We start from the raw sequence: 15,313 nt of genomic DNA, 5'->3' as shown, positions 1-15,313 counted from the left end.
CAGGCTTCCCTTATGCACCATTCCCCTAGCAGGGCCGGGCTGCAGGTCTGCCTAAGGTCTCTTCCTGCAGTAGATGTCTACACATCTGTAGGTGAATAAATGCACATTAGGGTCACCTTGGACCGAAGGGTTTCCTCGGATGCAGGGCTTTCAGTTTTAAAACCAGAAAAGTTCCAGGCGAACTGGGATGAGCTGCTCACCATCTTGTGCATACAGTTGATGATTTCTTATATTTAATGAAACAAATATGTCCTGGTTAACAACTGTGTGCCAAGCACTGTGGTTGGCACTGAGATTTTAGAAATAGAAAGGCCACAAGAAGTGCACAGTCTCACAGGGGATATGGACATCCTCAGAAATAATGCTGAGCAAGTAATGGTGGTGGCATGGCACATAAAATGCCCAAAGGACAGGTGCAAAAAAGAGGCATTGGCTTTGTTGGGTCTGGAGGTTGCAGGATGGAGTAAATGTCAAAGGAAGCTTCAAGAGGAGGTGATTGATGTCTGAGCTGGCTTTTAAATGCTGAGCAGAGCAGATGGGAGGCAGGGACTTCTCACCAGAGAGAGCAAGAAGAGCGAAGGCACAGGGGCGTGGAGTTGGTTACCCTGTTTTCAGAAGAACAAGAAGTTGAGAGTCTCTGGAGCTTTCAATTGCCAGGTTGTGGCAAGGTAATTCAGCAGCCCAGCAGACCTGGAGTCAAGTCACAGCTATGCCTCTCACTTCTTGGTGGCCTGGGCCAAATTCCTTACTTTCCACTGCCTCTGTAAAATGTGCGTAATAATACCTGCTCACAGCAGGGGCCACTTGTGAACTTCTAATGATAATGATGATAGCAAAAACAACAAAGACAATAAAACGACTAGAATAGCATTTATTGACTATCCATCAGATGCTGTTTTAAGTTCTCTCTTTACATCTTCATTCTCTTACCTGCCTGGCAGGGCCGGGTGATCTACTCTGAACCATGCTCTACTATTATCCTAGATAGCCTGGGTAATTAGAAATGCGGAGAAAGTGCTATAGCGCGACACTCTCCCATTATTTTTCACAGTTAATATATATAGCATGTAGAGTCAGAAAACAATATTCTAATACACATAATAATGATAATGGCTCCTATCATGTTCTAAGAACTTTGCATAAATTCCCTCAGATAACCCCCGTGACACCCCAGGAGACAGGGAAGGCTGTCATCTGACTTGTCCAGCCCGTCAGCAGCCTGGTTCTAGAGACTGTTGATAACTAGTTTGCTTTGTATTCAAGTGCATCGTAGTCCAGAAAATACGTTCAGTTCAATACGAATTTATGATACACCTGCTGGAGTTTTAGAGGGCAGTGCAAAACACCCCACTGCCCCTCCTGAGGTCAAAACCAACTGAGAAGGAGGTGCTGGAATCAGAGAGTCAGTGATCAAAATGTCAGCTCCACTGCACCTGGAGCTGAACTGGAAAATGCGGACCTGGTCAGCTGAGCATGGGCCTCTTCACACGTCTGCCCTGAACTGAGCTGAGCAAACCAGACGCTGACAGAGCAGCGGGCTCAGGAGGTGTCCCCTCACCTCCATCCTAGCACCCAGCAGGCTACTTCTGCAGGGACAGAAAAGGTGTGTGTCTCGTGGAAAACACATCTCAAAGACGGCTGGGGACTGGAGAAATGGGCTGAGCTGTGCATACTCAACTCCTCCTTCTATATGAGTCTCTCCTTCCCACGGGAGCACTATGTAAGGGCGGGTGAGAGAAGCAAGATGTGTTTCTTCCCTACTTTTTTCTTTTAGGAAAGTGGGTTAAAAATGTCTTTCCTTTAATAAAAACAGCCATTATAATATCATTAACATTTATTGAATGTGTGACAGGTGCCAGACAGTGTACATGAAATTTTACCTACATTAAATCGTTTAAAAATCCTAATAAAGGGCCCGTCCATTGGCATAGTGCTTAAGTTCATGCATTCCGCTTTGGCGACCCAGGGTTTGCTAGTGTGGATCCTGGGCGTGAACCTATGCAACACTTATCAAACCATGCTGTGACAGGCATCCCACATATAAAATAGAGTAAGGTGGGCATGGATGTTAGCTCAGGGCCACTCTTCCTCAGCAAAAAAAAAAAAAAAAAAAAAAAAGAGGATTGGCAGTGGGTGTTAGCTTAGGAACAACTCTGTGAGGTAGATAGACTCCTTTACGTTTTCTGATGTGGAAACTGAGACTCAGAGAGGTTATGTCACTTGTTTGAGGTCAAGCAACCACCAAGTAGAGATTTCAGGTCAAATTCAGGTCTATATGAGTCCAAATTCTATATTCCATAACCAGCATGTCCCTATTATTTGCAAGTTTCCTACTCTCTCCTATTGAGGAGAGTAGGAAATCAGAGAAATATTGAAACTTAGCTCCTGTCCACAAGAAGCTTATAATCTGTTTATTCCAGGGGATGTCACACCTTTTCTGTAAAGGACCAGGTAGTAAATATTTTAGGCTCTGTGGACCATTCAGTGTCTGTTGCAACTACTTCACACTGCCATTTTCTCACAAAAGCAGCCGCAGATCGTATGTAAACAAATGAGCGTGGCTGTGTTCTAATGAAACTTTATTTATGAAAATTCAAATATGAATTCTATATAATTTTCATGTCATTAAATATTCTTCTCTCTTTTTTTTTAGCCATTTAATAATATAAAAAGCATTCTTAGTTTATGGGCCACATAGGACCAGGCATTGGGGCCAGGTTTGGCCCATGGGCCATAGTATGCCACCCCCTGGTCTGGTCAAGGAGAGAAACCATTGAAACCAAGGCCGGTCACGAAGAAGCTCATCAATTCTACAAGAGAGGTTTAAATGAACACCCAGAGAGGGCAGAGGTGGCAATAAGTTATTTTGAAGACAATTAGGGGGAAAGCCTGAAAGAAACAAACAGAAGCCTCAGTCTTCAACTAGGTTGGGTTGATTTCACAGCTGTGTTTATTTCCCAAAGTGAGCGATAGTGTACCATTTCTCTTAAAAATTAAGTATTAAATAAGAAGTGGGAAAAGAAATCAATTTAGAGCAATAATAAGAAAGGCTAATGGTGGTGCGGGACTGTGTTACAGCAGCCTAATTAAAATGATTTATAACTGCCCAGAAAGACTCTCTTGTTTCCCCCTGTTTATTGAATAACAGCTCACATTGGCCATTACTCCATATATAACCCGTGGGAAATTACCTAATGGATTGTGTTCAGGGAACATCATCAGACAAACATGTGTCACTTTCCCAGCACCCCTCTTTGTGGTCGCCTAAAATACTTCCAGGATAGAGCTGAAGAACATTGGTTAAGTGGAGTTCTATAGGTTTAGTCTCCTATCAGCAATTATGGGATCCCCTAAGCTTTGTTCTCCATCAAGGCACATCCTCTCTCAGCCTCCCCAACACTGACTGAGGAGAAGGCATTCTGCCATGGGCTGCTGGCTAGCATCCAGCAAATAAAACTGCTCCTGCTGACTCCTGGAAAACATCCTGTTCTTGCTGCAGCTGTGGGTAAAGCTCCAGTCCAGGGAAACGTTGAAGGTTTGAAGTATTGTGAAGGTTCATTTAGGAAAGAAAGATCCTTTTCCTGCAGGGAATTAATTTGACAAGAGGGCTTAAGATCCTTGAGTCTGTCTCTGGCGTCCTTGAAACAGGGAAAAGCCAGTAGTTTCTGAACTGATTCGTGGGCCCTCCAAAGGAATCCATCTGTTGGCCAGTGGTGGTGGTGAAAAGTGATGATCACGTCCTTCACTTAAGCTCCTCCTGCTTGTGCCCTGGCCAGAGTCAACTCCGCTTCTCCTTAGTTCCTCCGGCCAGTTCATCTCATTTCAGAATCAACAAAAAGAGGAAACTTGGAGCCTTTATTGACTCCTGACTTAGCTTGGGCTTTGTCAAATCCCATTAAAAGTATTTGCTTTGTAGAATACATCACAACCCAGAATGGTCTTGAATTATCCATAGGTAATCATTTCGTTGTAAGTCTGTAGGCCAAAGGCATTTAGGAGATGGCAATGGTAAACAGAAGCCTGAAATCTAAAATTTACGCTTCATCAGGAAGCTGCAAAATATAATAGTTGGGAGGTTAGCCTTGAGAACCAGCCTCATCTGTGTATACTGTAGTAGATTACTCTCTCTGTGCCTCAGGTTCCATAGCCGTACAATGGAGATGATACGAGTTTCACATCTATTTTCCGCAAGTTGCTTTAAGCAGAATCACTTTGTCGAAAGATCAGTTGGCCATTTGTCCAAAAACTGTCAGACAGATGTCTTAAACCAGATCTGCAGTGGCCAACCAGAGCAGTTTTGCTGCTAGAGGGAGATGCACATGCAAGGTTAGGGGCAGCGGTGGGGCCCAGGTGGTCTGAGAAACAGGCGGGCGGGCAGGCCACTGCACTCAGTGCAACTGGACTGACCAATGTGTGACAGAGTGGCTGCAGGGAAGTCGAGGAAAAACTCAAACTTGAAAAACATCTACAATCATTTGATGAGATTGTTATTCAGCAAATTGATCATTTAGTGAATTAATCTTTGATGAATCCGCCCACTATCAGTAATACTACCTCCAAAATGGGGTTGTTATAAGAATTTAATGAAATGATGCACGCAGCATTTAGCACGCTGCCTGGCACAAGGAAAACAAAAAAGATACTGTCTTGCTCCTACCTTGGAGCACTGCTCACTCCTTCCTGGTTGCAACATTGTTAGGGTCTTTTTGCTTCACTAAGTACCAGTATTTTAGTAGCTAATGTATTTCTTGGCTTTATGCAGGCTAAAAAGAAAGCTGCTGTTAGTAAGATTGGTGAGAAAAATATTCAAAACTTGAGAATGAGGCTAGGGGAGGGGGTACCATGACCTTTCAAGGTCACACTGGCATACAGTTGAACGGACCTGCCCGAGAATTATTTAATTGTCTATCTTAGACAAGGGTCAGCAAAGTTTTTCTGTGTAGGCTCAGGTAGTAAATATTCGTGGCCTTGCACGTCTCTGTTGTAACTATTCACCTCTACTGTTATAGCATGAAAGCAGCCACAGACAAGGTATAAATGAACATGTGTGGCTATGTTCCAATAGAACTTTATTTCCAAAAACAGATAGCAAGCCAGATTAGCCCATGCGCCATAATTTGCTGACCCCCTTTTTAGGAGAACATGACTGTATTTAACTTTGTCATTTACTGTTTGAATCAAGCCTAGATACTGTGAAGTTATGTGCCAACTTGTAGATTTTTGACTGGTGGAGGCGATAACCCCAAAGGTTGTGGTTTTATTGCCCTGTGGAACATAACCAATTTTGTCTCTAACCTAGTAATGTTATTTGAACATATTTCTAAAATGCCTCTAAAAACCCATTTCCTTGAAGGCTCTTGGGACCATCCTAACTATCTCCCTGGTTCCATCATAAATGAATTAAGTAAGTTTTTGACACATGTTCATTCTATATTTGTATGCATGGTGTTTATTAACTTTTACAAATTGCATTTTGACCAGCTCATTAGTTAGAATATCATTTATAGCTCTGTTTTATAGTAACGACTGTCGCTGAGTGATCTACCAGATTTCACATTCAATACCTTAAATAAAGTTGTCCTTATCTTAAGCCTGTAAAGTAGGTATTATTACCCACATTTTGCAGATAAGAAGACTGCAGCACATAGAGGCTAAAGAGCAATTAATTGATATAACTTACATTTCACCCAAGTTTTTCCTCACTCCACAGCCTAATCATAAAGCTGAATTGCCTTTCTTGGAAAATAAACACTATTGACTTAAGTACAACCCTGTTTAATGGGAAGTTTCAGTCTTAATTTCTGGGTCATAATCCAATTTCCAGGACCTAATATGTGGTGAAAAGAGATATTTATACTCAGACAGGTACCCCCTCATGACTAAAATTATACTGTACTTTTCTTCTTTTTTTCCCTTCACAGGTTTAAAGATATTTATAACTTCCCCCTTAGCTGTATGCATATACTGTTTCTCATGTTTGTTACTTTCAGGTGACTTGAAAGATGGTAAAAATAAGACGGAAAAGAAGGATCAATCAAATGTCGGAAATGATTCAAAGAAAACAGATGGTAAGAGCAAAATTCCCATTACATTTTTCAATAAAATGTGCAATTTAATGCAATCTTGTTATAATTACACCTATAATTGAAATTGTGGTTGTTAATATGTTCTTATCTTATACCCTGAAAAAACACTTCACTACATTTAAAGAGTACTATTCTCCCTTTTTCAATAATTTACGAATTATTGTTGTCTCTCTTCTCTTCCACCATACTTTCTCCATCACAAATGCATTCTATACCCTTTTTTTTCCCACTTGCCATTTTTCACTTTGAACTTTATAAAAAGTTGATTCTGGACTTGCTGACTATAATGGAATGAAATACGAATCTTTGATAGTGAATTGTGCAGCATAAATGGGAAATGGTCCACGTTTTTCCTTTTCACATTTTTTACCTTTAATAGATTATTACTTTTGGCAAAAACAAAAACAGAAATCTGTTCCGTGTCATCATTATGTTGAGAGGCCTACGTGCTGGGGAACATACATAGCTATAGAATATTGTTTGATCAGCAAGAGTAAGTCTTAAAGGCAAGCTTTGAATGACAATCCCAAACCAGTTAGAGTGAACCTGCATTGTAATGCGCTTCATGAGCACTGCTTGTACTTTTCATAAACAGCATTCCACTCTTTCTAAAACCTGAAGATTCAAATTATATTACCTTCTAAACGTTGAGCTATCAGATTGAGAAAACTGCTTTCACCTTTTATATAAATCTGTTTCAGTTGTAACATGGGTTCGTTCCTAGTTATTCCTTCATTCATGTATATAATATTAAACTAAAAATGAAAGTTTCTTGGGAGTGGTTTTTGTTAGAGTCCCAGACTCGCTTTGAATCGTATCTCCCTGGAGACATTGTATTGGATGCTAAGCTGTTTGAATGGTTTAGTTATGATGCCATTGAAGAACGAATGCTGGGTAGTCAGGTCAAGGAATCAGAAGAAATGTGAACACACTCCTCACACATCTGTTAATAGAGGAAACGGCCCCTTTAGCTTTTATCTCTAAACCTTTGTGATATGCTCTCTTTACTCGTATGCATGAAATCCGTTCTCAAACTTTCCTTTAAGATCATTCAAATAATTCACTCCACGTGTCTTATCACGTAATATTTGGGTAACACACGTGTAGATTTTCAGGAAATTTTTTATGCCATCAGAAACCACTTACCTAATAAGTATACCCTCTTTGAATGATTGTGACTAAGATGTGAGGTACACAGAGATAAAATAGAATTCAAAATGACAGTCTCTTAGCCAGACTCTGTTAGGGGTAACATTTGTTCAAATACCAGAGGCTTTTTGCCAGATATCATTCGACCCAAGTCAAGGTACCACAAACAAGAACATATACAGTAGGGGAGAACGATGTTGACTATAACCCCAATACCTGGACACCTGGCCCATCCTATATCCAGTGACTAGCCCATCTGAATTCCTACAGCATAAAAGCCCAGAATAAACTGAATCTCAAATCTTTAGCATGGGGTCTTGAATCTTGTTGAGTTTTGTACTGTGCTGCAAATATCTGTTATAATGTCATGTGGGCATTGTGGATTGAATTTTATTGTCTTCATTAAGTCTTTTTGTTGTGTATTTTTTTAACTGACTTTTCCCCAAGTATTTAAAATAATTAAATAGTTTTGTGGCAAGGGGTGATGAAATAGATATTATGTTCTATTATACAAGTAAGTGTAAAGCTTGATTATTTAACGAGCAGGATTCTTGATCCCATAGGGCAGTGAACAGAATGCAGTAAATAAAGAAGAGATATTTTCTGATGTCTATCCCTTTTTCCCTCCGTAACACCAACCTTCCACTTCTTCAAATGGGGTCTGGTGTGTCCACATACTTGCAAGTTTGTACACAAACTTGGGCATGAACAACTTTGTATTTTAATTTCGTTGATGGACTAACATGACATCAGTCATTATCATTGCTTTGATCTCATCAGGACTTAGATAATTGGGCTTTAGCTACTTGTGCTATCTCTGCCCCAAATCTTTCCTAGAACTAAAGGTAATTCTTGGTTACAGGAAGTGGAAAAGAATTTGATCAGTCTCACCTACCCCTTCCCACCGTGGTCATTAAAACTCTTTATTTTAGAAAATTTTTAAAAGGATATATATGTAGATCTGTGGATATATTGATTTTTAAAAACTAGGAACAACCAGAGACACATTTTGAGCATTTCTTTTTAATGGATCCTATTACATCTTATGACCAGAGGGAGTCAATTTAACTGTTTTTAATGTCCTTACCTCTGATCCAAACATTGGGAACCAATGGTGACCAGCTCTGTCTAATTTTTGAGAGGGAATATCCAAACATAATTCAGTGCCCAGTGTGATCAAACCCACTATGGTTTTAAGTTTCAACATTGTATGCATTCAGAAAGAAACCCATTGGAAACTGGACCGCAGTTGGTTATTCTCAAACACCAATGAGCTTAGGCAGGCATAGAGGGAAGGAGCATGTGCTGAAGAGTAAATTATATTCTGGCATAATGAACACATTGCAGTTGTACATTATCTCTGTCAGGCTACTGAGGTACTCTTTGGTACCTGCAGCACTAATTTTCTAACTGACTTCAAAGAATGAATGTCCTTTGAAAATACCTTGTTTACTCTTAGGGAGAAATGTACTAACATGAAAAGATTGGGTCTGTGAGCCAAGAGTCTCTCAGGGCCTAGACTTTTATTGCGTCATTGGGAGACTTATGGGGTACCATATTAAAGATCATTTTCAGTGTGTTTAGTCATGTTTGAAACAGTATAACCTCTTGGGCATGCCGTAATTTTTTTATAGTTGTCCAGAAGTATGAACTTGTCCTTAACTTTACTTGACTACATTAGCAGAGATATAAGAGATAGCCACTGTTTGTGTCACTCAAAAGATTGATTATAATTAGGCCCTGCAGGGTTATTTGCCAAGTCCCAGGAAGGGAGTTCAGCAGGAACTTCTCCTTCATTGAATGTTCTGGGAATTGGGTTGTATAAAGATTTTGGTTCATAAAATTTAAAAGTCAGTCGTGAAGAGTGGAAAGAGTGGGCAAAAGACAATGTATGGGACATCTGCTTCTGCCAAAGAGGATTAACAAGAATTAGATTTAGCCATCCACCTGAAACAACAAACAGAAAAGACAAGATGTGTGGAGGAATAGTTTTCAAGATACGGGACATCAAGAAATGAAGGACAGTGATCTCTGAGAGACAGGAAACCAATGAAGTGAGCCCTACAACTGCCCCAGCTTGCTGCCTTAAGAGGGTTCCCAGGCAGCAGAGGGAGGGGAAACCCAGGCAAACCTGATGGACTCCTTGAGTTTAGGAGTTGAATAAGGATCCAGGGAGACCAAGGTGGCTAGAGTTAACAGGATAAAGTACCAGAGAGGAGAAAGCTGCAGGGAGATAAATATCCAGAGATCTTAAGAGTGTTCTTCAGAGTACTGATTGACCCATACAATGAGGAAACTACGTGAGACCAGGAAAGGACCACTAGAGGGAATAATCCAGATGTTCACACTTCACACAGGACAATAAAACTGCCTATTCCCACCAGCCAGACTTGAATACTTCCTAATTTAAAAGAAATTGGGTAGAATACTCATATTATCTTGCCTTAGTAGTAAGGAATAATTAGCTTAGGCTAAATGCTGCTTTTGTCCCACCTAACAAATCTTAAAAGCAAGACATAAAAAGATCAAAGTGTTTCCATGTAACTGCATCCCAAAATAAATCTCACACATATATATATGAATACAGAAGTATCCAGTACCTTCACAGTGTCTAACATCGAACCAAGAATTACTGGAAATGCAAAGAAGCAAGAAAATACTATTCAATAAAAGGAAAAAACCAACCAATTGAAACTAACCCAGAACTGAGATAGATGTCAAAATTAGCAGAGGAAAATGTTAAAGCAGTCTGATAACTGCAGTCCGTATATTTGGAAGTTGAATAAAGTTGAATAGAAACATAAAAGATATAAAAAAGACAGAATAAAACTTATAGAGATAAAAACTATAATATCTGATATGAAAAATACACTGGGTGGTATTAAGCAAATAACATTGTCCAGGATTAATGATAAATACACTGGATGAGATTAGACGTTGTAGAAGAAAAGAGTAGTGAAAAATTAGCAATAGAAACTACTCAAAATGAAACACAGAAAAAAAGACCAGAAATTATTGTAAAGAGCATCAGTGAGTTTTAGGACACCTTTAAGCAGCCTAATGTATATGTAATGGGAGTCTGTAAAGTAAAGAAGAGAGAGAGGAGGAAAGAAAAATATTTGATGAAATAATGACTAAAACTTTGCCAAATCATGAAAACTGTAAATCCATAGACTCAAGAATCTCAATAATGCACAAGCACAAGAAATATGAAGAAAATTACACCAAAGCATATCGTAATCAAATTACTCAAAACCAGTGATGGAGAGAAAAAAATTACAATAGCTAGAGAAAAAACCCACACATATGTATAGATGAACAAAGATTAGGGTAGCCATAGATTTCTCATCAGCACCAATGCAAGTGAGAAGACAGCAGAGCAACATCTTTAAAGTGCTTAAAAAAAATTTCAACTAAGAATTCTATACCCAGCAAAAATATCTTTCAGATATAAAAGCTGAAAGAATTCAGCACCAGTAGACTCACGCTACAAGAAATGTTAAAGAAAGGCAGAAGGATAACTATGCCAGATGGAAAAAAGGATCTGCACAAAGGAATTAGGAGCACTAAAAATGGTAACTAGATGGCTAACTGTACAAGATTTTTTCTTATTATTTAAATCTCTTAAAGATAATTGACTGAACAAAATATTATATTGTTGTGTTTATAACATATAAAAATGTATGACAACAATAGCACAAAAGATGGAGGGGAGAAATGGAAGAATACTATTGTAAAGTTCTAATATTATACCTGAAGTGGTATAATATCATTTTCAGGTAAATTAAAATAAATTAAGAGCATGTACTGTAAACTCTAGAGCAATTACTGAAATAACAAAACAAATAGGTATAACTAATAAGCCAACAAGAGAGAGAAAATAGTATCATAAAAATAATTAATCCAAAGGAAGGTAGAAAAAGAATAAGAAGGGAACAAAGAACAGATGAGACAAATAGGAAACAAATAGCAAGATCATAGACTCAAAACTAAGCATAGTGCTTATCACATTAAATGTATATGACAGAAACATTTCAATTAAAAGGCAAACATTTTCAGATTGTAAGACCTAAGTCTATTCTGCCTTTATCTAAAAAGACACAAGCAGGTCAAAAGTAAAAGGATAGAAATTGGGATACCAAGCCAACAGTATCAAAAGAAAGCTCGAATGGCTATATTAATATCTGACAATGTAGATTTTATAGCAAACACTATCACCAGAAGTAAAGAAGTTCATTTTATGATAAAATTGTCCATTTATAAAGAGGACATGATAATCCTTTACATTTATACACCAAAATACATGAAGTGAATGTAAAAAAAATTTTAATCTACAGTTTCATTTGGAAACATGAATATGCCCCTCTCAATTATTGATAGAATAAGTAGATGTAAAATCAGCAAGGAATAGCTGACTTGAACCACACTGTCAACCAACTTGACCTAATTGGTACCCCACAGCACCCAACAGTAAGAGAATACACATTTTTTTTCAGTTGCACACAGAACATTTATCAGTATAGACTAGATTCAGGGACATAAAACAAGTCCCAATAAACTGAAAAGGATTCAAGTCATACAAAGTATGTTCATAGGTCACAATAGGATTAAATTGGCATAAAGATGTTTATATTATTTTATTATCCTTTTAATAGCTATAGAATCTGTAGTGATATTATCATTTTTCATACTTATAATTTGTGTTTTCTCTCTTTTTTCCTAGACCAGTCTGGCTAGAGGTTAAGAAATTTTATTAATCATTGTCATTGATATTTTCCATTGCTTTTCTGTTTCTGTTGCATTGATTTCTGATCTGATCTTTATTATTTCCTTTTGTCTGCTACTTTTGGGTTTGGTTTGCCTTATTTTTCTAGTTTTGTAAGGTGGAAGTTAATGTCATCGCTTTGAGATCTTTTTCCCTTTTCTAATATAAGCATTTAGTGCTGTAAATTCCCTCTTAAGTACTGCTTTATAGCATGCCACAAATTTGGGTATATTGTATTTTTATTCACATTCAGCTCAAAATACTTTATCATTTACATTTTTATTTCTACATTCACCCAAGGGTTATTTAGAAGTTTATTGTTTAGTTTCCAAATATTTGAGGGTTTTCTAGTGATAGTTGAAATTTAAGTTCTCTTTAAATTGATGTATAGATTCCATGCAATCCCAGTTAAAATTCTAGCAGGGTTTTGGTAGAAATTGACAAAGTGATTCTAAAGTTTAATATGGAAATGCAAAGCACCCAAAATAGATGAAGAAACTTGAAAAAAGAAGGAAAAAGGTGGCCTGATTTCAAGACTTACAAGGCTATAGTAGTCAGGGAAGTATGGTGTTAATATCAAAATAGACAAATGGGTCAATGGAATAGAATAGAGAGTCTATAAATAGATCCACATGTATATAGACATCTTGTTTTTGATGAAGAACAATCCATGGAGAAAGGATAGTCATCAACACATGGTGATGGAACAACTGGATATCCATACTCAAAATGGTGAACTTCTATCTTTACTTCACATCAGATACAAACATTACCTTCAAATAGATTATAAAATAGATCATTAACTTAAAATGATCATAAAATAGACCATAAACCTCATTTTAAAATGTAAAACTATAAAACTTCTAGTTAAGACAACAGGAGAAACTCTTTGTGATCTCAGGTTAGGCAAAGACTTCCTAGATATGATGTTAAAGGTACAAACCATAAAGGGACAAATTGAAAAATTATACTTTATCAAAATTAAAAACTTCTGCAAATTCAAAAGCATCTATATAGGAGAATGAAAAGACAGCCTACACCCTGAGAAAGAATGTTTGCAAAGCATGTATCTGTTAAATGACTTTTATCCAGACTATATCAAGAAATCTCAATATTCAATAATCTGAAAACAAATAACCCAAGTTAAAAATATGCAAAAGAGTTAAATAAATATTTCACCAGGGAAGATGTACAGCTAGCGAATAAGAACATTAAAAGATCATTGACATCATTAGGGAAATGTAAATTAAAAGCCAAATTAAGAACCATATTGAGAGAAAACAAAACAAAACAAAGCTTATCCAGGGGGAGATGATTTTACTCTTGTGTGTTATATTCACCTAGTAATTTCTTAGCTCTCTACTTTGCATGTCAGGACGCTTTGTCAGCTCGTTTTCTCAGTAAGGAGATGGTGTTACTTCTAGCCACTCGTTCTGAATATTTCTCAAGTTGCTCCTGTTCTCCTCATTAGGATCTCAATACAGGAAAGATGGAAGAGGCAGGAGAGCCTATGTTCTTGTTAGTCTGCCTAGAACAACTAATCGTGATTTAAAAGTTTGTTGTGTGTGTTAGAGGAATTTGCCAGTGATTTGATTCTTCACAAGACTGATGTCTCATGACCTTGACTTGCTACAGGGCTCACAGGAGTCACCTAAAGCAATGAATGTGTTTTTCCTGTTTTCTTTCTAAATGATCCCTACCAAGTTAGTTTGGAATGGAGTAAATAAATGCAATGGATGACTTGAGTTTTTTAGATGACTTTCATTCTATTATAATAGATGTAACAAGTTATTAATAAAAACAGTGGAAGGATGTAGTCTGAACCTTTACGCTTGAGTTGTACTTAAAATTCTTATTTTTCAAGTCAAGTTGAAAAGTTTCTGTTCGTTACTTAAAGGGCAGGCATCATGACTTCCTCTTCGGTGGTGTTGGCAGTGAGAGATAGCTGGGGCCTGTACAGGCCTGGAGGTGTGCCCTGCTCTGCAAATCCTAGGCAGAAACAGTCCAACAGCAGGGGACAGGGAGAGCTGAGACACATGTGTATCTTTACAACAGAGTTTGTTTCTGCCTTAGGTTCATGTCTAGAGATATGAGGAACAACAAAGGCACTGGCACATTTACCACTGTTCAAGAGGCTTGCGTTTGTTGAGGCCGTCATCAGTTTTTGTATCTGCATTGGCACCTGTATCCCAGTATTCTCAGAGAATCATACTCACCTCATTCTTCCTTCCAAATGTTTTCCCCCATACTACTTAGGACAATGGCAGTGGGCTATCTATACACCGGAATAAAGAACTGTCCTATTTCAGACCCATCAAAACCTTGGCTTGTAGTTGATGCCTCCTTTTATCACCTCATTGTTCCAATCCATGCTATTTCTCCTACAGGGTTCATTGTTATCACTTGTAGCTGATGCTGGCTTTGTATTGGTCCATGCAGAGCCAAAGAAACACTTGAACACGTTTACTCATTTTCAGCACACTGATATTTGAATCAATTCCATATACCCTAGGCATGGGGACAGCACAGGACATTTTGTATTCATTTAATGTTTTTCCCAATTTTGGAAAGATTTGTTTCTAAGCAACTGTCAATTTGATTTTACCCAGAATTCTAATGGATTCACAAGTCTTAGAGGACTGTGTTCTTAATGGCCATCTTAGTTCAAATTTCGGTGCAATTTGTGTTGCATAAGCCAGCCATAAGACAGTTTAGTAATAGAAGAGACTATGGAATCTTGAGAATTCTTGACATAGGAGTTTTGAAGTCAAAGTCACTTTGTGATTCTTCATTCTGGTCTCTATGTAAGAACTGTCTCATCTGGGAACCTTCATCTGGGAACATACAATGTATGTGAGAATATAAAAAGAGGCCTGCTGATTTGCAAGAGGGTCTCTACACATTGGCAGACAAAGGAGTTTCATATTGATAGTAAATGAAGAGTTGGTTATGCTGCAGAAGACTTGTTGACACTTAAATGAATACTTGTGACCAGTGCCTAGCTTTGACTTCCAATTCACTACTCATGTACAATGTGAAGTCTATCCTCCATGTATGCTGCCATGCTTGTGTTAACTGGCCAATCAGTGGTTTCTTTGTCCTAAAGGAAAACCTATTTGGGAAGACAAACCACATCAGAAAGTTGCTTGGTCAGCTGAGAATGCAAGGGGAGGTAGTTGATGAATTGTGACCTCGGGTAAAAGATCCTGATACATCTGCCTCCACCGTTTGGATAGGGACCATCTTGTGTACCCTATATCCTGACAGTGCAAGAGGCACTCCTCCATGACACCCCTTTTTCTAGTTTCCTTTT

General features: G+C 38.1%; 1 protein-coding gene across 10 annotated transcripts in view; it reads left to right on the top strand.

The window, feature by feature from the left end:
- PDE1C (phosphodiesterase 1C) overlaps positions 1-15,313 on the top strand; it is a 597,159-nt gene that overhangs the window by 541,304 nt on the left and 40,542 nt on the right. For all 10 annotated transcript variants that reach the window (XM_070616196.1, XM_008522292.2, XM_070616191.1 and 7 more), the window contains one exon: positions 5,991-6,068. In XM_070616196.1, the coding sequence (XP_070472297.1) occupies positions 5,991-6,068 (78 nt within the window). The remainder of the gene's footprint in view (positions 1-5,990; positions 6,069-15,313) is intronic.

This window comes from Equus przewalskii, chromosome 4 (assembly GCF_037783145.1).
Source record: "Equus przewalskii isolate Varuska chromosome 4, EquPr2, whole genome shotgun sequence".
Taxonomy (NCBI): domain Eukaryota; kingdom Metazoa; phylum Chordata; class Mammalia; order Perissodactyla; family Equidae; genus Equus; species Equus przewalskii.
Note: the sequence above shows the minus strand (reverse complement) of the source record. Positions and strands in the feature narration are given on the sequence as shown.